At 42.9% G+C, this 24,775-nt stretch overlaps 2 protein-coding genes across 8 annotated transcripts in view; both read left to right on the top strand.

Annotated features, from left to right (window-relative positions):
- The window catches only part of LOC144194022 (serine/threonine-protein kinase BRSK2-like), a 55,462-nt gene extending 48,657 nt beyond the window's left edge, over positions 1-6,805 (top strand). For all 3 annotated transcript variants that reach the window (XM_077712770.1, XM_077712772.1, XM_077712771.1), the window contains exons 18-19: positions 736-828; positions 4,348-6,805. In XM_077712770.1, coding sequence (XP_077568896.1) covers positions 736-828; positions 4,348-4,571 — 317 coding nt within the window. In that variant the 3' untranslated portion in view covers positions 4,572-6,805. The remainder of the gene's footprint in view (positions 1-735; positions 829-4,347) is intronic.
- A 1,800-nt stretch (positions 6,806-8,605) lies between these two features.
- The window catches only part of LOC144194546 (para-nitrobenzyl esterase), a 29,145-nt gene continuing 12,975 nt past the window's right edge, over positions 8,606-24,775 (top strand). Inside the window, exons 1-4 of one of the 5 annotated variants that reach the window (XM_077713680.1) lie at positions 8,606-8,727; positions 11,656-11,926; positions 16,953-17,373; positions 21,717-21,824. In XM_077713680.1, the coding sequence (XP_077569806.1) occupies positions 11,663-11,926; positions 16,953-17,373; positions 21,717-21,824 (793 nt within the window). In that variant the 5' untranslated portion in view covers positions 8,606-8,727; positions 11,656-11,662. Of the gene's footprint in view, positions 8,728-8,829; positions 8,983-9,378; positions 9,525-11,655; positions 11,927-16,952; positions 17,374-21,716; positions 21,825-24,775 lie in introns of those variants that run through there. The other 4 variants (XM_077713681.1, XM_077713682.1, XM_077713684.1 and 1 more) reach the window with 4 other exon arrangements.

The raw sequence follows: 24,775 nt of genomic DNA on the forward strand, positions 1-24,775 counted from the left end.
CAGCTATAATGACATTTAAACCCTTTTTAAAAGTGGAATGTTTGCCCTCTGTTGGAACTCCGATTAACATGTTTTTTAGATTTATATCAAGCGGAGAGGAACTCATTTTGCTCTGAGTACAGCATTTCAAGTATTTACAATTTTGTATTTATAGATTATATTTAGATATTAGTACATTAGTCTTTTCATATGTTTATAACTGTACTATTTGATGAATAAATGACAATTTTACCGGTTTACTTGTATTTTTGTAAAGGTGCGAAAACATGGAGTATGGTAGTAATAATAGGGTAAATCCTGCTTTGGAGTTTTTAGATTTTCCCGCCCAGGTCTGGTCCACATTATTGGCGATATTTAAGGTATTACTGTGCATGGATTTGACAACTAACATTCAAAGTGAACTACATTTCTTTCACACACATTGTGAGATGTTATAGCGACTTTTCCATGGAATATGAACTATTGACATCCTAAAACTTGTAAATTGAAATTAGTATTACATAAAATTACATGGCAATAAAGATACATAAAGGCAGTTTTTGCAGACTTAAAATGTCAAATTAATCCATTTTAATTTCAAAATGTTCATGTTCATACGCCTCACAGCTCTGAGATCAAGGGTTCAATTCCCAGTGGGTTCCAACCTTCCTCAATGGACACAGGATGAGATAGGTTGACATGGTTGCTTGCAGTAAGACAATATTTTAATGACATTTCAACCTTTTTAACCATTAGGTCCCGGCCGACGTTTCAAGCGTGTGGTGGAGATTATTCAGGCCCAATTGCTCAGCTCCAGTGACCAGCCCAGCATCCAACCTCAAATCTCTGGTAAAATAATAAATTAACAACCATTTTACATCTGTATTCCCCTTGAGCACGCTTCACTTGGCTTTGATGTTACAATCCGTGCGGTGTCGAGCGTGGAACGTAAGAGAAGCACACAAATGCAGGGAAGCAATCAAGGACATAGAATAGAGTGCTCGAACAAAACTTTAAAACAGACGCGGAAGGGGAAATCAAGAAAATAACTAGGACTTAGGAATTTAGTAATCTCTGGAATATCACGGTTTCAACTTTCGCGGATTCACTTCATCGCAGATTTTTTTTCTGGTAAAAAAATAAGTTCATAAAAATGTGAAAATACACGCTGAAAGTCGCAAGCAGAAGCCACTCCCCTATCTTCCGTTTGCCACTAGGAAAAAGGCAGACAGATGACTTAGTACTGAAGAAAATGGAAAATAGAGCTTTCTGAGCAGCCAGGAGCCGCTGTGAGGATGGATTTTTATCAGAAATGCGAGCCCCATGCAATCTTATGCATTGGGGCTTATTTGAAGATAGATCATGCCCGCGGCAACTGCCGGAGCTTCGGCAGACAATACCCGCAGTGTAGACCTGGGGCTTTGGCGGCCCCTACCTGCGGCGTCGGTCGGGGCTTTGGCGGCCCCTACCTGCGGCGTCGGCCGGGGCTTTGGCGGCCCGCGTCTGCGGCATTGGCCGGGGCGCCAGTGGCCCGTGCTCCGGGCGTTGGTCGGTGATCCAGCGGCAAGCGAAGTCTGCCCTGTAACAAGTTTTTCAGAAGAGGATGCCGGACACTTTTATTTAAAAAAAACTGAAAATTTGCCAAGCTTCATACAGTTGTGTGATGCTGCTGGCTGTATTCATGGGAAAGACAGCCTTAATCAACATCTTCATAGTTTAAAAAAATCAAGAACATAGCCTATGTTTTGACATATTTGTTTATAACAGTCAATGGTGTTTTTAGGTCGTTTTGTTACTTGACATGTTTAGTCAGGCGAGTACAGTAATCCTGCGAATATTGCAGACAATGGACCCATGCCCACAAGAAGAAGAAAAAAACTCCCATTTAGCAGTTTTTTAAATTCATACAGAGCTCCCAACCTCCGTCGACCACATTTCAGGAGTACTTTTGTTCCATTTCCGGAGTATATCCGGTAGTGAATATGATTCATGCAAAATCAATATGTGCTGAAGTCGCACAAGACGAATCATTTGTCAGAACTTGTACTCGGATGATTTGCAGTGCACTCGTGTTACCAAATTCTTTTGGCACTTTTCCAAAATAGTCGCTTCAAAATAAATTTAAGTTACAATTTTTGGGAGGTTGTCTGGAGTCTTGGAGTTTGCCTTTCATTTCCGGGTAAACTCTTGAAATTCCGGGGTACTTGGCAGCTCTGTTTATATCAAGTGCAGAGGAAATATTTTCACTGTGATCACAGTATTTAAAGTAGTCATATTTTTAAATATATACATTATATTTATATATTATTACGGTCGCGCGGAGACGTCGTGGCGCGGTCAGAGGGATTAGGACCCAGTAGCGGGGAAGCAGGAGTGGACGAGGCGAATTGTGCTCATGATAACAATTTTAATAACTCAGAAAGCCTTACAAAATAACAAGGACTTGTGCATCCAAAACAAAACCAAACTGGAGTATGGAGAACAAGTGACAAGCAGGAGAATGGTAGTGTGGCTGCATGGCCATAGAATCATACCAGGAATTTTCGCAGGTATCTTCACAGCAATGTGTGCAGTGTCACGTAGCACGATACGACAATGAATATCAATTCAGTCGTGTTTAAATTCACACATCCGGAAATAATCTTGAATCACTCGCTGCTGCTCGAACACAACGGCAAGGCAGGAGGGAAAAACGAGCTGCTCCTGACAGTACCTCCCCCCCTAAGGGACGGATTCCAGATGGCCCAATACCGAATGTCCATGAGAAGAGAAAAGCAGGCAGGGAGGGTGCGTGGGAACCGTTAACATCGTCCAGGGGTCGTCCGAGCCAGCCTGAAACGAGGCGTCGGAGTGGCCGGTCCGGCGGGCGTCCGCGCCGGCCTGAGACGAGGCAAGGGTGCGGCCGGTCCGGCGGGCGTCCGCGCCGGCCTGAGACGAGGCAAGGGTGCGGCCGGTCCGGCGGGCGTCCGCGCCGGCGGGTGACGAGACATAGGAGAGGCCGATCCGGCGGGCGTCCGCGCCGGCCGGTAACGAGGCGTAGGAGAGGCCAATACGGCAGGCATCCACGCCAGCATTTGGAGAGGAGTGAGAGTAGCCCCTGCCGTAACAGACAACAGAATCTTAGAAAGGTTGTCGGGCACCTTACCCTGGCTGCTCGTCCAGGGGGCCCGGCGCGTCGCCCCTGCTTATGGGCGGACAGCAACTTGGCGGGCGGGCAGCAACTTGGCGGGCTGGAACTTGGCGGGCCGGAACTTGGCGGGTCGGAACTTGGCGGGCCGGAACTTGGCGGGGCGGAACTTGGCGGGCCGGAACTTGGCGGGCGGGAGCTTGGCAGGCGGGAGCTTGGCAGGCAGGATCTTGGTGGGCAGGAGCTTGGTGAGCAGGAAATAGGCGGGTCAGCGACTGGCGGCCCAGCTGACATGGAAAATATTGTGCGTGGTTTTGGCACGGGTGCGACTGGTGGTCTAGCCGGCACGGGGAATATTGTGCGTGGCTTTGGCATGGGAATAATGGAAGCTTGAATGGGTGAGGTCAAGCGAGGAGCTTGGACGGGCGAGGTCGAGCCAGGAGCTTGGACGGGCGAGGTCGAGCCAGGAGCTTGGACGGGCGAGGTCGAGCCAGGAGCTTGGACGGGCGTGGTCAAGCGATGTTACGATCATGGGTGGCGGACCCCAAAGCAGGCGAGGATGCGAGTTAGGTTCTTTCAAATCTTTATTGGGCTCGTCCGCGAGGCTGGCGAGCACACGAGGGGATAGCGGTGGTGGCTCGTTGGCTGTGGTACTCGGGCAATTCGCTTCAAGACGTTTCGCCGATGGACAGTTCGCCAAGTGGGCTTTTGGCCGAAAGGATAGTTAGCCGAACAGAAAGTTAGCCCACCGGATAGTCGGCCGACCGGAAGTTGCGCCGACGCGCTCGCCCAAGGGCATTCAGAACAGAAGAAATAATAGAAAAAAGTAAAAATCCTACTCCAGAACACAATAAATATATTATTAGAATTGCGACCTTTTTTTGTTACTACTTTGTGTAACTAAGGAGAGTAACATATCACTGCTGCATAAATCAATAACAATTATTTTGTTTCACAGATGTTTCAAATCTCCAAGATGTTTTTATTAGATACTGAATAATTTGTAACTCAAATTCCAAAAGCAGCCACAACAAGTAAAGATGCTTTAAGTCCAAATGGAAGGTGTTTGAGGCAAAAAGTTTGTGAGCTTTAACAAAATCCCTCCTGCCAATATTTTCCTAATGTGTGGAAAAAGTCTTGTTTCCACAGCTCTCTTGTTCCTCTTATCCCTAGCCTCATGTTAATCCCATTGCCCATCTGTCTTTTGTTCTCTCTCTTTCTCTCTTTTTCTGTCTGTGTAGGCAGCCCGTTGAGTAACTTCTTTGACGTGATAAGACAGCTTTTTTCAGACGACAAGAATACTCAAGCGTGCCATTCCCCCGGTGTTCCCGTTGAGCCTAGCTCCCCCGCCAAGCATGCTCTGAGCAGCAGGCCACACCAGCCCTCGCCCACTGACTCCAAATGTCCTGCTGGCAAAGACAAAACAAAGATGGCTAGCAGCAACAGGACACAGGAACAACCTTGAGAAGTAGTAACATTGCATGTCTAGATTAGAAAAAGCGTGATTTTCAGGGCATAAAACAGGACGGAGGCCTGCTTGTATTGCTCATTAGCTGGGACACACAACTCAACTACTTCATCTTTTCTTCTGGATTTCATACAGCATAATGGGAATGGCTATTGTTATTAATTCCTAGCTCATTGTCTGGAGTTTTGCTTGCTCTACCTTCTTGTCTCTGTCACCGGGGATCATCCACAAAAACTATTAACCTCGGCAGCGCCCGCTTGAGACTGGCCTACAGCGGCCGGCCCGGTTGTAGCACTCCGTCACTACAAATATCCGCAGAAAAGACTGAGCACCTTTTGTCACATCACATTCCTCTCCAAGTCCCAATTCGTCCCAGCAGAGCATAGTGTTTCTGGAGAAAGCTAAAAAAAAAAGCCTTAAGACAATAATGTCTGTTGATTTGCACACATCTTCTACCTTATTTTTCTCTTCAATTCCAACCATGTGTACATAAAATAATGCTACATGTACTCAAATCAAACATGTAGGATGTAATGACTTGCACACAATAATCGATAGGAAGGAATTAGAGACAAATGGAGTCGTAGACTACTACATAGGAGGTGATTCTTCATCTCTTTCTTTGTTAATGGTAAGTTTTTAAACTGTAGGCTTTGTTTTTCTTTAAAATGTTTCCCAAACCATGTGTGAGAGAATGAAGGATCTTCTGTTGTAAAGATTACACGTTATTCTGTAAGTTTAAAAAAGGATTGAGATTTTTGTTTTGGTGTCACGTTTTCTGTAGTAAGGCGTGCGCACATTGAAAACAAATGTAGAAAAATAAGATCGCGTTCTAAAACTGTTCCGATTTATTATTACAAAGATTAAGGTTTAAGCACATGTTTTAATTTTTCAGTTCGTTTTTTTCAATTTGGACCCTATTTTATCCTAGCAGATCAGAAAATGGTCTAGTAGTAATTTGCAAATTAGTGCTCAAAACGTTTTTTTTTTTTACATCCTATTCATTGATTTAAAAAAGGATTAGCAGAATAACCGATTGTAAAACTCGTTGAAGCGTGGTTAGCGCTTTGGACTCACAGTTCTGGGGTTTAGGGTATGATCCCAGGTCAGTTCTCACTGTGTGGAGTTTGCATGTTTTCCCCAGGCTTTTGTGGGGGTTCTCTCCCTGGTTCTCTGGTTTCCTCCCACATCCCAAAACAAGCATGGTAGGCTGGTTGAACACTCTAAATTGCAACTAGGTATGAATGAGCGTGAGCTTGAATAGTTGTTTTTCTGCTTGTGCCCTGCAATTGGCTATCACGATTGATGGTGCCCATAGTGAACTGGGATAGGCTCCAGCATCCCCTGCAGCCCTTGTGACGATAACTTGTTCAAAAAATGAATAAACTCATTACATTGTCACAAACTATTTATTTTTTGTTGACCTTTACATCTGGTGTGATCCTCACTGACATTGTTTTCCTTCAGCACTTTGAATAAATATCAGAACTTTTGAGCATTTTTATAGTTCAACTTTCATATTAAGTTATTCTTGTTTATATGGAATGTATTGAAACAGTTTTGTGCGACTTTATTTGGATTTTCTACTGTTTATTTAGTTTTTTGGGTCAAAAATGTCTTTTGTGGGAGTTTAATTATTTTTCTTTCATTGGGTGAAATAAACCTTGTAATATTTATATTTGGGGTAAATGATTTCCCATAATTTAAGAAAATAGACATAGCTTTTTAAAAGGAATCATCCCTTTTGTTGCAAATTGTCAGTTGTTACAATGACTCAGATCTCACCATGCTCTCAACCTGTAAATAAAACAGGTTTACTTCCAAGTTTGTTTGAATGACCTGGAGGATTCGAATTTAGTTAAGACTTCCAGTTTGTTTGTCTTTATTTGTTTTTTTCTTTGCATGTCATGGCAAAATTGTACTTGTTTCCCTGCTACCTTTTCTCTTTTTACCGATGTTAATGGCCATTTGGTTTATTTATTCATGCAATTCCTGCAAAGTTCCTAGTCTTCTTCACTTAATCTCTCCAAGTGGGGCTGGCTGTTTGCTAATCGGAGAGTTTCAAAGCAATATCTTGCCTTGTTTGCGTTCCTCTTTTTCTACACAGGGAATCCAGAGCAGAAATGTACTCAGAGCATAACTGAGCAGGACTACCATTGGCAATGTATTCCCTTTTGATGTTACTGTGAACAAATTCAATGCTTAAGAAAATAAATTTGTTTTCTTTGGAACTGGTTGTCCTTTTAAACAGGTCTGTGTTGTCAAGTGGAGGTTTATTTCATCAAATTCAATTTTACTTCTGAGCTTACATTTTATAGATCACCAGGAATGCATTTATTTAAAAAGTATATTAATACGGTGGTACATCTAATTACACAATTAATTGCTTTTTTTCCCCAAGTAAAGGCACATTTTACATTAAATTCGTATAACCTGATTCATGATCTTTAATACTGCATCTAAACCAATTAAAATGATAAAATTATACCATATTTTCATGAAATAGGCATGCAAGAGCAAAAATATATGAAAAATATTTATTACTAAGTCATTAAAATACCATCAAAACAATGAATCTGATTCTGAGGCATACGCACTCAGTTGGTTCCCTCACTCTTTTGATTTGATTGTCTCTTTTTTTAGGAAAACTATTGGGAAAATTATTAGGTATTTTTTGTGCTACTTTAATACTTTAGGATCATTGTGAGTATTGATAATGTTTTTTAATTCTCTTTGGCTATGATACTGTCGTCTGTAGAAATCTGAATGCGTGCTTTTCTGTCATTTTGTGTGCATGCAAGAGTATTATTTAGAAAACCAAACCTCTCTTGTCAACATCGTTGCTTGCGGTTGTAGATTTGTGTTTTCATGTGATTCCATCTGCTGGTTGGACAGGAAATAGTACAGTGTGTGAAATGAATCACTGGGACAGGATACTGAATGCCTGAGCGAGGAGGACTGATGGAAGGTGGAAGTTCCAGCACAGCCTAATTTATAAATGGAACGTGTTGTTGAAAAACTAAAAAGTATACTACAATAAAAAGGGGGCAATCTGCCATCACTTGTGTTGATTTGAGCTCGATAGGTTAAATGGCCTGGGAGCTACTGAAGAAAATAGGTGATAATAACAGTAATAAATTAATAATAAATAAATGGAACGTGTCATTGAAAACTAAAACGATAAGCAGAAAGTAATTATCCATTAATTCAGTTAATATGGTGTCAATGAGTCAAACAACATGGGAGCTGTTGGATAAAAAAAGGTGCTAATAATAATATATAATAATGATAAACTATTCATTAATAAATTGAGTTTTTCGTTGAACAACTAACATATGTACGATAAATGGAAGGTAATCACATATATTTCCTGTAAATTTGGTGTCAATATTGGGAGCTGTTTAAGAAAATAGGTGCAAATAACAGTAATAAATCAATAATGGATGAATTAAGTGTGTCGTTGAAAAATTAAAATGTGTTCGATAAACAGAACGTAATCAACTATCTTTTCTTTTAATTTGGCGTCAATAAGTCAATTGGCTCTGGAGCTATTGAAGGAATTTGTGTTAATGACAGTAATATATTAATAATTTTAAAAAAGGAGTTTGTCATTGGGAAAAAAAGCGCCCAGTTCATTTGACCTATGACCCAAACCCAGACAAGCGGTGGCTGACTACCCCCTTTTTTTTATTGCAGACCTTTAGTTTTTCAACGACACACTCCATTTATTAATTACGTTGTGCTAGAAATGCATGGTGAAGTAATCGTTGGGATTTCCTTCAATGTGCAGGGGGAAAAAAATCAATGGCGTAATTTTACTTCATTTATTTGAAGGATGACGTTTATTTGTCAATATGGCATATTTACATTCGTATAAATTGCAATTCGAATGAGGGGATTCCGATTGAAATCCACTGCCCGAAGCGCTTGACTGGGATTCGGCGATGACGTCATGATCCGTTTTTTTCCCCTGGTCGTGCGCGCACTCTCCCTCTATAACGTAAAACCGGAAGGAAGAGGGCAAACGAAATTAAAACCCGAAGAAAGAGGGCAAGCGAAATTGAAGCGCAGCCGGCTTGACTAAGGAAAGAGAAACAGCGGCTCACTTGACTTCAGTGTTGAAAACCTTGGTGTGGTAGCTTGGGATAATTAAGTAAGTCGTTTGATTTGAATAGACGTTTTGACCATACAAGTATTACCTATATGCTTATTTTAAAAGTGGATACTTTGCTCTTTTGGCTTTTATTTTGAAGCTGGCGCAAGCATTCGGTTCGCACTACCAGACTGCAAACATGCATTTACCAGTTTGGCAAATTTGATTGTTTTAAAAGGAGAATGGCTTGACTTCATGTTTTTCAACTTTTCTGGGCCGTAGTATTTTTTCTGTTTTTGTGTTGTCTATCTTGTGGTGAGCAAATTAAGATGCAAATTTAAGTCTATATACAATGCACTGATTTTACAATCGTATACGTTACATGTCTTAACACAATTTAGTTGTAAATGCTTCTAGGTATACTTTTAGTGCATCCAATATCTGTATGCAACGTCGATGTATTTTCACTTCATTTTTTTTTATATATATAAGGGAGTTGGACAACTCGTACAACAAATCTAATTATGAATAATAACACGAATAACACGTATTTAAACGCACACGACCGTTTTCCATAGTTTAAACCTAGCGGGCCCACAGGATTTTTATTTTTATTTTTGTGTGCGCAACAAGTTATAAATGGGGTCGGACCACGACAAAGCATACCGGATAAGGAATTCTGTATCGGGTTGCTTTTGCAAGAGAAGTTCACTATGTGGAATTAAACACAAAGTTTGTAGCTTTAATAAAATAAAATAAAAAAACACCCGACTCAAAAAACAGAGAAAAATAATCTAGGTTAAATACGGTCGAGCTCCTGAGGTAAAAATACTCCACTGCAGGTTGCATTATTTGAGGTATGTAAGAAGAGCAAAAACGCAAATTCATTCTAAAAACACAAAATCCCCCCCAAAATAAGGACGACAAAATGGCAAAACACACACACACAAATAATAATACAATTCAAGTTCAATTGTGACGTCAGTCAATATTTGTACCATTAGGAATCTGAATTGCTAAAAAATGATATGAACTATTCCTTAATTGAATAGTTTGACATTACTTAATACTTTGAATTGTAAATATAAAACTGTTTCTGAATATTGTATTTTGAGATTGTAATGTTTGATTTGAATCGTTGCATTTAAAATTGTAACGCTGGTAAAGACGTCTGACTCAAAATTCAGAGTTTGAGGCTTAAATTCTGGGCGATTTCCTTCCTGGGGTGAGTTTGCATGTTATCCCGGTGCCCGCATGGAGTTTCTTCGGGTACTTACGTCTGTTTTCTCCCACATCCACAAAACATGCATGGTGGGCAGATTGAACACTCCAAATTGTCCTAGGTATGTGTGGTGTGCGGGTAAGAAGAACCCACTAGTCCAGTTGACACCAAAATGCCGGATGCAAAAGAGGACAACCAGAGAAGAGTCTTCCAGAACGGACAGACAGTAGTACTGTGTGCACCCACAATGGACCCTCTACCACACCACTTGGAACTGACCGGGTTGCAATAGTGCATAGTAGGCAATTAGGCAAAGACTAGAGGGCTGGAGCGCCCCCATGGAAAACCAGAGAGAGCAAGGGAAGGCTGATGATGCACGGAATTGTAAATAATACATCAGAGCAAATGTTTACCCCCACCAGCCGAAATGATGGTGGGACAGTACATCTACAAGACTGTTGAGTATACTGTAAGATAAAAGGGCTGCCTGTACCAGGAGGATCACCAACAGCCGAGCAGACAATGTTCCCCTTGTGAATATTGGGTGGTTAGTCCGACAACACCATCCCATTGCCACCCCCCATAGACAGTTGAGAAAACCACAGCACCTGATGAACATGCACGGGATAGGGGGCATCAACCGTCCGAGTGCTGTCGCCACCAGTGAAATAGCATCCAACCACATCCCGAAGCCCATCCCATAGCCGCCTACACCACCCCATAGCCGCCAACACCACCCCATAGCCGCCAACACCACCCCATAGCCGCCAACACCACCCATAGGCAAGAATGCCCAAAAAAGGCGAGCTCGGAAGTTACCAGGGTGTCCGGCGTGCACACTGGCGCCGAATGCCCAACAAGAAGATTGTCAGCTAGCCAACATCGAGGCTAAAAAACTCCAGAAGCGAAACTCCGTTTTCTCAAAGAGAACAGACGAGGGAGCCAAAGTCAGACTCGTCGCAAAGGAAGCACCTCAAGCTGACAGCAGCTGGGAAAGGAATGGGTGCTAAAGGGCAGCGAGAAGGCCACAGGATCTCATCAAGAAAAAATCTATGATGCAATGTGCCAGTTGAAACCTAAGGGCAGAAGCACACTGCTGGTGCAAAAAGAAGACGCTCCCCGGCGCCGTGGCAGGTGGAAAGTCCAATTGCGGGCGTGCTAACAGGCTGCACAACCCCGCCAGCATGGGGTTACCAGGAGAACCGAGTAAAGATGAGGACACTGGCCCCAGCCCCGTTGACGCAAAACCCAGACTAAACCTGTGTCCGTACACCTAGGAAGCAGAATTAGCCAGTGAGAAGGTGACGGCTACAAAAGCCAGGTCGAGCATGTCAGCCAGACATGGCTCAGGCACAGCCTCCTGGCTAAGGCACAGCCTCCAGCCTCAGGGACGCTGTCTCCCAAGATGGCCATGCTTTCTCCTAGTACCGCCACAGCACGACCACAGAAGCAAGTTGCTGTTCGAGCCTTGGCTTCCAGGCCGCAGAGTGGAAGTAGAGGCCGTTGCACCACGACACTCTGGGCACCCAGGCTGAGCGCCGGCCTCAGGTGACCCGAGTAGGGAGCCGTAGGGTACACAACAGCATGAACCTTCCATGGCGCACGCCATAACATAAAGGCAGCAAGCAAATGGAGAACTTGTAAACTCACACAGGAAGGCCTTGATCCCAAATGTCAGTGTGATATGCTAACCACTCAACTATGTGCAGTACGTGTCACCTGAATACAATACATAGTGAAATTATTTTTTCTGTACCATGTCCTAGATTAAAGATGAGTGAGGACGCATTTGAAGTAGTGGAAAGAATAGAATACCGCTACCTGGTACAGGAGGAGGATGAAGAGGAGATGCAATATGTTCGTCACAGACACTACATCAGACCTTTCTTGGTGCTGTCCAGACGTTGCATTTTACTTATCTGCCTTGGGGTTCTTGTCCTCCTTATTCTGGCCACTTACCTGGGATATTTAGCCCAGACGCTTCCCCCTGGACTCGTCCAAGTGACCACTGACTGCGGCGAATTTAGAGGAAGACATGTGAGTTATATTTTTATAATTTAATTTATTGATTGAATTAGATGTGAGAAATTATTTTAGCATTTACCTTATGATTTAATCTAAACTGATTGTACTTTTAAGAGTAAGAACAGGAAAATGCGTTTTCTCACAGGTTTGTGTGAAATCTTTGGTTTGCACGATGTCTCACAGTTCTGACCTCAACGCTCAATCACAGGTTCTGGTCTGCCTGTTTGGAGTTTTCATGTTTTCTTGGCCCCGTGGGGTTTTTCTAGGGGTTCTACTGTTTTCTGCTACTTCCAAAAACAATGTATGGTAGCTTAATCAAACACTCCAAACATCACTGTCAAGTCAACTATGCAGAAGAAACGTCGCCCCCCCCCCCCCCCCAGACCAACAGGTGGCAGAAAAAAAACAAAAAAACAAACTATCCTCACTTCCTGCCTGAGGTCATAAGTCATGAACCAGTATATAAACTCAGTAGTCCCGCCTTGCAGGACAAGACAGGCAACCAAGGAACCAGTAATACCCTTCTGACCCGGTCATACGCAACTGGTAGGATCAAATATAAGTACCACTTAAAGGCCAGCTGATTGATGCTTAGTTTGTTTCTCACAATCATAAGCTGCATTGTTTGTGCTTTCCTTTCACTTGAATGATGTCACATGTTCCCTTCTTTCCCCCCTTTTTTAAGGTTTTCAATCTAATCCTTTCAGCAAAAGCTTATTTTTTCTTACCACCAGCTAATCCTTTCCTATCACAAAAAAAACTTCAATAAAATTGTAAACTAGAAGGATTTGAGTTGTTCTTGCTGTGAGAAGGTTGGGGCCCCTTTTCAAGTTTGGAGCAAAATTTGAAGGAAGTAGAGAAGAACTTGACAAGCACAGATAGGGTTGTGCCCTGCATTTTGCTGCGGAACAGTTCAGCCTCTTGCCTGTAGTTCGCTTGATAGACTCCAGTACCCTCACAACTCTTCTGAGGATGAATAGATTAATGAATAATAATAGGTTAATAGGTTAACTATTATCCTCTAATCCTCCGGTGAGTCATCACCTTATCATGGTGGTGGGGTTTGTGTGGACCAGGGATCCTTGGACCTTTTATGATGAGGAACATTGTTAAATGACATATTTCCTCGACCGGACGCGGGCCACTGGGGCCACGCTGGAGCAAGGTCTGGGGGAAGGGTGCAATGGTGAGCGTCAGGTGGCTGGGCCTATACCGATGGGGCCTGGCTTGCAACAGCCCACAAAGACAACGTTGGGACATCGCCACCTATGAGAAGGGTCAACGAGGTGCGTCGACAGTTGGGCGGCAGCCAAAGGGGAGCTTTGGCGGTCCGATCTTCGGCTGCAAAAACTGGCTCTTGGAACGTGGAATGTCACCTCTGGTAGGGAAAGATCCTGAGCTAGTGTGTGAGGTTGAGAAATTCCGACTCGATGTAGCCGGGCTTCAATTCTGATGCCAATTCTCTCGAGGGGACTTGGGCACTTTAACTCTGGAGTCGCTCGCAGTGAGAATAGCTGAGCAGGTGTGGGCATATTTATTGCCTGTATGTTGGGGTTTACCCCTGTACACGAGAGGGTACCATCCCTACGTCTTTTGGTGGAGGGATGTGACTGTTAGGCACCAAGCAGCAGTTCAGAGTACCCACCCTTTTTGGAACAGGTGCTGGAGAGTGCTCCTTTGAGGGTCTCACTCGTTGTGCAGTGGAAATTTAATCCTCACGTGTACAGTGACCGTGAGACCAGGAGGCGAGTGATTGGAAAGAACTGCTCCCCTGCTGTTCTATTGTTGGATTTCTGCGCTTGTCATGGATTGACAATAAGGAATGTTCTAGCTAAAGGGTGTCCATATGTGCAATTGGCACCAGGAGACCATAGGCCGCATGTCTTGGAAACTCGGGTAAAGAGAGGGGCGTAGGTGTAAAATGATCACCACCTGGTGGTGAGTTGGCTGCGATTGTGGGGGCAAATGCATGTGCAGCCTGGGAGACCCAAATGTCACTGAGGGTCTGCTGGGATTGCCTGAGAGAGTCCCCGGTCAGAAGGGGTTTCAATTACCACCTCCGACAGAGCTTCTCTTATGTCCGGGAAGAGACGGGGGACATTGAATCCGCGAGTGGACCATGATCTAGCTCTCCTATTGCAGAGGCGGCAGAACGGGGCTGCTGCTGTAAGGTGGTTGGAGCCTGTCGTAGCGGCAACCCCAGAACAAAAAGGGATGTAATCCATCTGAAAAAGGCGTTCTACTGGGCCTCTTTGGCCCACAGGGCTCTGTAGGCAGCTGACGGGTATCAGTTGACTAATCAGCATGCGGCTCTGGTCATCGACAAGGCAAAATCCCGGATGTGGGAGGAGTTCCGTGAGGTCATGGAGAACGACTTTCGGGTGGCTTCAATTCGCCCAACCACTCTTCTTCATGTTCTTTGTGGTCTTGAAGAAGTTTTCGACCATGTCCACCAGGGAGGGGAGTCCTCTGGGAATATGGAGTTCCGCAACCCCTTACAGTAAAACCTCTGCATACGAGCAGCTATACCTACGAGATGCTCGAGATACGAGGACATTTTTGAGCAAATAATTAGCTCTGGATACGAGAAAAAATTCAAGATGTGAGAAAGCCAGGTGACCGTGACATCAGAGGCTGTTTATCATTGTCTTTTTTGTCACATTTTATGTATAACAGATATTTACGAGCACTCAACAATTTATTCACACTGGTTTCTCCTAAAAATGGACCAGAAAAAGAACAACGCGCATTTGCGAGCAGAAAGAGGGCTTTCTGGGTAATGAGATATACTCGTGCACACAAGACCATTAACCAATGCCACCCTTTCTCAGAATAAAACTTCATTACCCACAATCAATACGTGGGTAGGCTGAGCTGTTGCATTTTCAGTTTTTCCTTCTTTAGCCTGTTAGCTCCTGCGATCGCTCATTCATGACTATTTCTCATTGGCAAGTGGTCGTGCGTTATCCTATTGTGAGACCCTTTGTGTGCATCATTTTCGGAATATTTTGAAGGGAATACAACAGCAAACAGCCCATCGATAGCGAACGTGAGGGTGGTGGCTTGGCAAACAGCCGGTTTGGTCGCTTCAGCATTAAATCGCTGCATTTAGCAGATGATGGGGTTCTGTTGGCTTCATCGGGCTTTGCTCTCCAACTCTCGATGGAAGGATTTGCAACTGAAAGTGAAGCGGTCAGGAGGAGAATCTGCAGCTCCAAATCTGAGAGCATGTTTATCAGACGGAAATAGGTCTGGGGTCAGGTCCTTAACCAGGTGAAGGAGTTCAGGTATCTTGGGGTCTTGTTCATGAGTGAGGGAAGAATGGAGCGAGAGATCGACATGCGTTCCCACCCTCATCTATGGTCATGAGCTGTGGGTCGTGACCAAAAGAACAAGATCCTGGATACAAGCAGTCGAAAAGATTTTCTCCCACATGATTTACGGACTCTCCCTTAGAAATAAGGTGAGAAGCTCAGTCATCTGGGAGGGGCTTGGAGTAGAGCTGCTGCTCCCCCAAATAAAGATTTGTTTTGATTTTTCCTTGAGGGCACAGCATTACATAATTTGTGCCACACATTTTTTTTAAATACCACGTATAATGTAGTGGCACCGTCATGCTTCACTCTCATAACATTTCAACCACTGGAACCTTTTAACAAGTTTTTCCAGATTCATCGATGGATCACTATTGCAGTTTCATTTGTGGGTCTTTCCTTATGCTTTTACCTTCTTCACCATTCGCCATGTTGTTCTCTTTGTGGCTCTAGTCCACTCCTTTAATAGCTATTGGAAAGTTTGGATATTAGCGTATGTAGTTCTTTTGATGTGCCAACGAGAGTCAAGATAGCCCATTGAAAGTGCTTGTTTCGTAACATGGATTTATCGCAAGCAGAGCAGTACTTTATGTTTCATCTCATTTTCTGAACACCTTTTTCCTCACCAGGGTCACGGGGAGTGCTGGAGCTTATCCCAGCTGACGTCGGGCCAAAAGCAGGGGATGCCCTGTATCTGTGGCCAGCCGATCGCAGGGTACAAGCAGACAGACAACCAGACAGACAAACCATGCACACTCACACCCTTATATAGGGGCAATTTGGAGTGTCCAATCAGCCTACCCTGCATGTTTTTGGAACGAGGGAGGAAACCGGATTACCCAGAGGAAACCCACGCAGGCCCAGGGAGCACATGCAAACTCCACATAGGTAGGCCGACCCAGGATTTGAACCCAAGCCCCCAGAGCGCAATGTGCTAACCACTCGCGCCGCCAAAGTGACATATTTTGTATGAAAGTGAGAAACACAAAAATGAGAAAAAATTAATACAGAAGAAACTAATAAATAAATTTGGCCATTAAAATGGCGGCACAAACCAGAACCGAACAAGCACTTTCACTCTCTCTCTTTAACCACACATTCAGAGCGGCAAGAACAGTATTGAAATAATATCTCAACATAGAAACCATATCTTTACCACATGCAAACAAATAATAAATTCATATTCATCGGACATAGGCTTCGTCATAGTCATTGGACATAGGCTTCACCATAGTTATCGGACATAGGCTTTGTCATAGTCATCGGACATAGGCTTTGTCATAGTCATCGGACATAGGCTTTGTCATAGTCATCGGACATAGGCTTTGTCATAGTCATCGGACATGGGATGCCAAGGACAGCTTTAACAGCGACATGTCACTTGATTTTTACCAGTGAATTTGTAATTACTTAACAGTAATCGCCTTATATTTGTGCCTTTTGTTAAATCAATATGTATATGTTACCTGATTTCTAATTTCATTCATAAAATTTACGGCATCTCAAAACTATGACCATCTACTCCAAAAAATAGAGCAGCACCCTCTAATTGAACGGCACTACGGGGGAAAGTTTGAAAAATAGATCGGCATGCTGTTTAAATAGAGGTTTTACGGTATTTGTCAGTTTGCTGGTGTGTCTTTGCATACAGAGATATTGATTTTAGGCTAAGAATCAATAATAATTATGTGATAGTTTTCAAAGATATGACCATGATTTTGCAGAAAAATGGGGCTTACTCCTTTAAAGGCATGCCATATGCTGCTCCACCTGTTGGTAAACTACGTTGGACACCTCCTGCCGATCCAGTGTGTCCAGATGGAATTACTGATGCCAGCCGCTTCCGCAGTATATGTCCTCAACTGCAACCAATGTCAAGTACAGGCAAACTGATGGGCCAAGAGGACTGCCTTTTCATCAATGTGTGGACACCTATGCTCAAAGCAAACTCAAGGTTGCCTGTCATGGTATGGATCCATGGTGGCTACCTACACATGTTCAGTGGTGGAGAGCCAGGCTACTCACCCACAGAGAGGCTAGCAGCAGAAACTGGAATGGTGTTTGTCAGCTTCAATTACAGACTCAATGCATTTGGCTTCATGTCACTGGAGATACTAAGGAAAGGGTCTCTCACAAACACATCAGGTCAGTTGTATTTTTCTTATTGGAAGTTTAAATATTGCCTTGGCAGATGTGTCTGGTTGAACACTTTAACTTTTTTTGAATTCACTTCGCTAAAGCATTCTGTGGCCATGAACATATAATTCCACATATCCGCCTTCATCTGTACCCTCTCGCTCTACAGCTTTCAGCATATTTACTTTCTTGGTCCTGTTCCTAGCCTGGCATACATTGGCAAAATGATTTGCGACGCCACATGCCCGACATGCCTTACCGTTGGCTGTGCATTGTTCCCTGCCACGCCTGTAGCTGTTTCCGTGGTATTTGCAAGCCAACTGCTCTCTTCTGTTGTCCTGCATTCGATACCTCTCAGTCTGTCTCTCTGCTGCATTCACACTGACTTGTACTTACGGGCTCTCCATGGTTTTCATGCATTTTTCAGTCAGCTCAGCAAGCCGCTGACAACATCAGGTCTCGCTCACACAACACGCACACCTTATTACCACCACGTGTTGAATCAAGAAAGCACCGACAAATAGAGTGTCAGACAAAGTGAAGTTGGTTACAAGATCAGAGCATCATGCCACGATCCAAAAAAAATCAAGAAGGCTTTGGGGTCCCAACGAACCACTATCTGAGCATTTATCCACAAATGGAGAGAACTGGGAACAGTGGCATACCACCCCCAGTTTGTTTGGCCAGCTAAAATTACAGTAATACCTTGACATACAAGTGCCCTGACATACGAAGAATTTGAGATAAAAGTAAAATTCCGAGCAAATATTTACCTTGAGATACGAGACACATTTTGAGATACTAGCATTCGGTAAAGCAAGGTGGCCAAGCCGCATGAGGTTGCTTATGCTGCTTTCCCGCCGAATCTCCTTACGAATACTGAGCGGAGCATTGAATTTTTTTCCGTGTTTTTGCGTTAGTCAGTGCAGAATTAGGGGAAACACAAGCGGTCCAAAGCAAACCGGTGCAATGAAGGGTAGTGCGATAAAAGCGTGTATGATGCTGTTACGACTCCCCCTGATGGTCAGATATACCAGGGAGTCGAAACTACCACAGCAGAAATATTCAGTCAATGTCATGGGCTAAAGACGGTACTGACTGCCGAAATGGTTTGGGCACTACTATTTGACAGGCCCCGTCCTTTTCATCGTCACCCTCCTTCTGCAGAGACCACCTACGCATGAGCAGTCCATGATAAACATAATACGCTTTCGGCATGCTCTTTGCAACTTCGGGTGGTACAGTATATCCAAAACACTTGTATAGGGTACTATCCTCAATCTGAGCAGCGATTAGAGCGTCACGAGTCATATGATCTCCCTTTTCAGAGGCTAGAGCCGCTGTGGACTCTGTGGTGAATTTACCAGCCCTATCAAACAACTCAGGTGGAAACACGGTGTCTGATAAATCTACTTCTTGTTTTTTTTTTTAGCCTGCACTAGAGTGACTGCACATACGAGGAATACATCCGGAACATTTTTTGGAAAGCGCACCGGGATATGAAATAACAGGCTGCTTTAGCACCACCACCAGATACACTACTTTGTCTCTCCCCCTGATAATGTCGTTCCCCAAAAGAGTATCCACCCCTGCCACTGGGCAAACTTAAGGTTACCCCTGCTTTGTATGTACCTGTGATTAATTCACCATTCAAGTGGACTTGATGTAACGGGGCGGATATATAACCGCAAACTACTCCCGTTACTAACACATTGGTTTCAGACTCACCAGAAAAAGTCAGGATACCAGACAGCATCAGAGACTGGTTCGCGCCGGTATCCCGTAATATACGGACCGAGAGAGCTTGTTGTAAATCTGAAGGGAAAGAGACACACCCACTATACAAATGTACCATAGGCACCTGAATCTTTCCAGTCGGTGTGAGTGCGTGATCATCACACAGGAGCGACTCTATTCTTTTGCAGATTGTGTTTGATTGGTTTATTGACCACAACATCCAGCACCTGCAGTTGACTTGTCATTCCCCCCAGAATGATACCTAAGTCGCCATTCATTGACTTCCCTTCTCTTTTGACTGGTTCAGACAAGTCTACACAAAATACATCCAAAATCATTATGTTCCACTTTTATTCCCTGAGTCCCCCAACACCAGAACACTACAAGCTGGGTTTCCATCCAGCCCTTTCCTAAGCATATAAAATAAATAATACCAGCTGGCCTCACCACCTTAAGTTCTGCCTTATGTTTTAAAATCACATAAGCAGGGGAGTTTGGTTCCGTCTGCGAGGCAGGCTAACATGACGGAAATATGCCTATTCTCATTTCCAATGGATTTTATAAGAACAGATTTTTCACCTTTCTTGTGCACAGTGACAGGTGGGTAAGAATGATTTTTCCTCAAGTTGATCATGTAGCGCTGAAAAGACAACTGCTTTTTTCCAAAGTCAGAGGGTTGGCGGTGCACTAGACTCATTCTGCGGCTCAGTGTTAGTCCTTTACGGTGCATCATTCTTTTACACCAGCTGTCAGGTTCATTAATAATTACCTTCGTCCGTAATTATCAATAACTGCAGGAAGACATCTTATTCAATTATTGACATTTAATTAAATAGAAATGGATACAACAGATAAAAGCCTCCGGAGGGGAGCGTTACAGCAAGTGTCACCTTACAACTTCCGAACGTCTCCTCGAATAGACGTTTTCGTACGCTTCTTATTGCCATGAATCAAAACAATTTACAGAGTTGTTGATCATTCCATCACGTATGAGTAAAAACAACATCTGGGACTACAATAACAATCAAAGTATTTTACCAATAACAAAAACAGGAGACTAGACTTAACAACATTTAGATTAGAGTAATTATACAACCTCCTTGACCTAAGAATCATATAATATAATCATAATCATATAATCGTTACATACAGAAAAACCCGAAAGTGTACGGTTACATAACGATAACAATATTCTTGTTATTGTCCGAATAGCCCTGTCCTCGTCACCAAGGGCCCACCAAATCTCAAGGACCCAGATTGGGTGGATTGTTTGTATAACCATCCTGGAACAGGCTGTCCAGGTTAAAGATGACTTGGTGTGACCTCAACACTTTTGAAAAACAGAAAGAGAATGATTTAACAAAGTAATGAATTAATACAGAGAATAGAAAGAGAATGATTTAATAAAGAAATGAATTAATATAACTATTATAATAGTAAAACAGAATAAACCCAACACCAGCCAAGGCTTGTATTGAAGTCAACAGTGTTTTTTTTAGCTCTTTGGCTGTTTCCACGGATTTGAGCTGAATGACGGCTCTGCTGATGAGCATCCCGTCCTTTCGTTTCCCGTCCACATGCGCGCACACCCTCTTGTCGATCTTTGAAAGCGGCCACTCTGAGGACCACAGAAAGCTTTTCTCTGACGGAGAAAGCATTTTAGGGGATCTTTTTTTTCGTTCTCCTTCTCTGTACATTACACCATATTTCACAGCTGCTTTGCAATGGTTTGAGGATTCCATCCCAACTTCTCCTTATCTGACCTGCCTGAATCTTCGATTGACTTCTCTCCAGATTGTCCCTACATTTCTCCAATTAACTTTTTTTCCTCTTTTCTTCCTTACCACTATTTTTTATTCTTCCTTTTGCTAACGATCTTTTTATTTTTCTTCTTCGTGCCAGGGGTTTGCCTATGGCCTAGGGAGTTAAGTTCAGCATTCGCTTTGAAGATATTTAGAGCCATCTAGCGTTGTGAATGAGTATAATGAATCCGAAAATATGAGGATCCCCACTCTTTCACTCTTATTGCAATGCAAAAAAAGCCATCGTCTTAAGGTAGTTATCAAAACCTTAAAAATGCTCCCTGTTAGGCTTACCTTTCGCTAGACAAATTTGAAAAGCTGAGAAAATCACTCTGTTCTTGAATGTTGCATTCACTTCTCAGAGATATATCATGAACAAGATCTGTTTTGACTGATTTGCTTATAATAGACAATGGTCTTTTTAGGTCATTTTGTTACCTGACATGTTTTGGTGTGTTACTTCCGCCTTCATAAGAGTGTCACTGGTCGCTTTACGCGGAAATAAAACCAACCTTAAAACACCATTTTCTGTTGTTCTAAATGAATCAAGCAAAACACATAACTACAAGAAGACAAAATAATTTTAACACGACTGATCAAGATCTCATCATGAATTTTACTTTTCTATGAGTAGCAATACAAAGTAGGGTTTGAGCCAGTGCTTTCTTCAATACCGTTCACACACGTAAAAATGACTAAAATACATTTTCCGGAATAAAAAAAATCAAGAACCCTATGAATAACTGTTCATACAGTCAACAACAGAAAGCCATATATACACGGTTTAAAATTGGAAACCCTCTTTGTCAATAGGAAATTATGGCTTCATGGACCAGATTGCTGCATTGAAGTGGGTACAAAGAAACATACATGTGTTTGGTGGTGATCCAGGGAAAGTCACAATCCTTGGGCAAAGTTCAGGTAGGAAAACATTTACATTTACATTTTTTTTCATTAACTGATTATATTAATTTATACGAAAAAAAAGATTGGACAAATTTACCACACTTTAAAGTTGCAAATAAAATGGTGGACCATAAACATTTTCTTTTCTAATTGTAAAAACAAAATGCCATTTCTAAATTAATGTACCCCTTCGCAGCTTTAGTACATCACGTTTTTTATATAAGGTATAAAAAAGATTAATAAAAATTCACGCTGAAACTCGTGCGTGGAGGACAGGAGATAAAAAAATGGCGGAAGTCAAGAACCGCTTCTTCTTTGGCTCTGAAATGTGTAGTGTTCAGCACAGAAGAAGAAAATAAATCACTGTAGAAGAAGAATGACGAGGCATAGAAGAACAGCCAAGAAGTCCCGTTGACTTCCTCTTTTACATCGCCGTTGAAAATCCCACCTAAGCGTCCTACGTTATCCTAAATTAATCACCTGTATGTTACATTCAGAAGGAAGACGCGCCAAAGAAGAACAGCCGAGAAGAACGTCCCGTTGCCTTTTCCTTTTTCGTTTGGTTGTATCAATTGATCAATGCTTATCCAATCCGTAATACCTCAATGTCATCAATATCATCCACGCCAAAGCATATTTCACCCGCTCAGGACAAACAGGGAATGTTTTTTGTGCACTCCATGTTTCTTCAGTCCTAGGGAAACTATGCCTATCATAAACCAATTATTTTTTCTAAACCAGCCAGGTACCATTTACCTAATAATTTGGACGGATGCCATGAGTTTTAATTTACCGTTATGTATATATTTTTTGTCCTTTAAACACCATATTCCCACTAGCGGACGGGATCAAAACCAGGCTAAGCTGCAATAAGCCATTTAATTCCAGTAAATGGACAGTACATTTAGGTACTATTATCAAAGTAAGTCTAGTACTTGGAAATAACTATTCTATTTGCTGTTTTACAAGCTCCAGCATCACACAAATATTCCAATTGAATTTCATTCACAACAAATGTCATCCTCGGTTTAACCAAATCAAATGCCAGTGTTTCCATTAATTTTAGCTCAACAACCTCATATTCAAAATCCTCATTCAAATCATTTTGAGCAGGCATTCCTTGTCTTTAGAGACCCTTTGTCCGGGCAATCACGCGATATATGCCCCAATTTTCCGCAATCCCGACACGCAGCATTTTTGAAAACTCCATTTCTGTTTAACCTCCTCATTTCTTTTCTCCCAATCTCTCGGCTAACATTCCTACGCTCCCCCCACCTATCTCGGTAAATATTTTCCCCGTCAGCCAAGGAGGCCCGGCTATATTTTTTCAGGACAGCACGTACCCTCCGCCTCGCTCTTAAATATTTCCCCGTCAGTCGAGGAAGCCCCGCTATTTTTTCAAAATAGCATGTTTTGCCTTTTCCCGCCTTATTTCGCCAATTCAATTTAATCAGTATCTGTGGAACAATCTGTCTCACTTTTATCTCCATTCATATATTAGCAGGTTTATTATTTTATGCATCTTAAGATGGCCAGCAAACCCATATTTGTTAATCCATAAATTTAACCCTTGACGCGCTTTGATTTTCCCCATTTTGTAGTAAGTTCGTGTGTAATTAGGTAGTAACTCTTTTCCGTTTTCCGCCCTTCATCTTAGGTTATCTTTATTTATTTTTTCAGAACTACGCACGCAACCCACAATCAGGGTTTAAGTACTTTTTCGGACCATAGTACAGGACACCCTTAGTTCACCTGCCAGAGACTAGTTTATTTCACAGGGTTTTAAAAATCGCCGTCCCCAGGACGCGAGTCTCATTTCTCAAAATGGACCTTCACGTGAAATGCCCCTTTCGCGCAATTGGAGCCTCCCTCACAACATGCAGACATTCATATGGACTCACCAGAGATGCCCTCAGATGTCTCCCTTAGTTGGATTAGTCTTCAACCGTCGTGAATCCGGGCGCTCCGTCGAAAATCCAGCCCGCAAAGGGTTTTAGACGCCATGCGCACGGTCTTTCCCAGATGTTGATCAGCAGCGCCCGGATTCCCGCTCCGGTGTGTTGACTTCCAAAACTCGTAAGGACCAAAATATTCGGTTAATTTCTAGTTTTCTTTAATATAATAATATTAAACAGTGCAAGGGAGGCATCTATCAGGTACATCTCTAGTATTAACTTGCAAGTGAGAATCCATCCTAGCTCGTCTTCGTCATGGATTATTCTCCCAAACGGCATTCTCTCCTGTCCATTTAAGACATCAAAACAATTACAAGGTTATTGATTCAATCATTATTAACAATTAAGGTCGGAACTAAAAACAACTCCATTGGAAATTAAACAAAAACGCCTCCATTCGGCAAAACAATTCCATATCAGGCGAACTGAGCGGCACAATTTAAAAACAATATGCGAGTATTCCCGGAGGTTGATTGATAGCCATTCACTGGAATCAAAAACAATTTAAGAGCCCTTCACAGATATTCATTTTGAACTTGTTTTATGGGAAAGGGTCGAGGTGTATCTCCCAGTAAACAGTGCTCGGAGCGAGGACTCGGTGAAGTGTTAATCAACAAGCTGGAGCCATCTGCCCTGGAGACTGAGCCCCAAAATCTCAATGTTTTGTTCCCTAAGCCATTTTGTTATGAGCTTTGCTTTATGGCATGGTGCTCCATCAGGCTGGAAAAGGCATTCCTCTTAACCAAATTGTCACTGGATGGTTGGGAGAGAGGTTCAATTGATGCCAAAGAGGGACCAGTGTGCCCAAGAAAGTCCAGCAAGCGGCAGGAGCATCTCCTGAAGTTGTTTCAGCTATGGGATTGGACCACCACCAGCACAGAGCTTGCTCAGAAATGGGAGCAGGCAGTTGTGAGTGCATCTTCATGCTCTGTAAGTTGAAGCCTTTTGGAAGAAGGACTGCTGTCAAGGAGGGCAGAAAAGAAGCCACATTGACCTATTGCATGTAATTTT

This window comes from Stigmatopora nigra, chromosome 3, assembly GCF_051989575.1.
Source record: "Stigmatopora nigra isolate UIUO_SnigA chromosome 3, RoL_Snig_1.1, whole genome shotgun sequence".
Lineage (NCBI taxonomy): Eukaryota > Metazoa > Chordata > Actinopteri > Syngnathiformes > Syngnathidae > Stigmatopora > Stigmatopora nigra.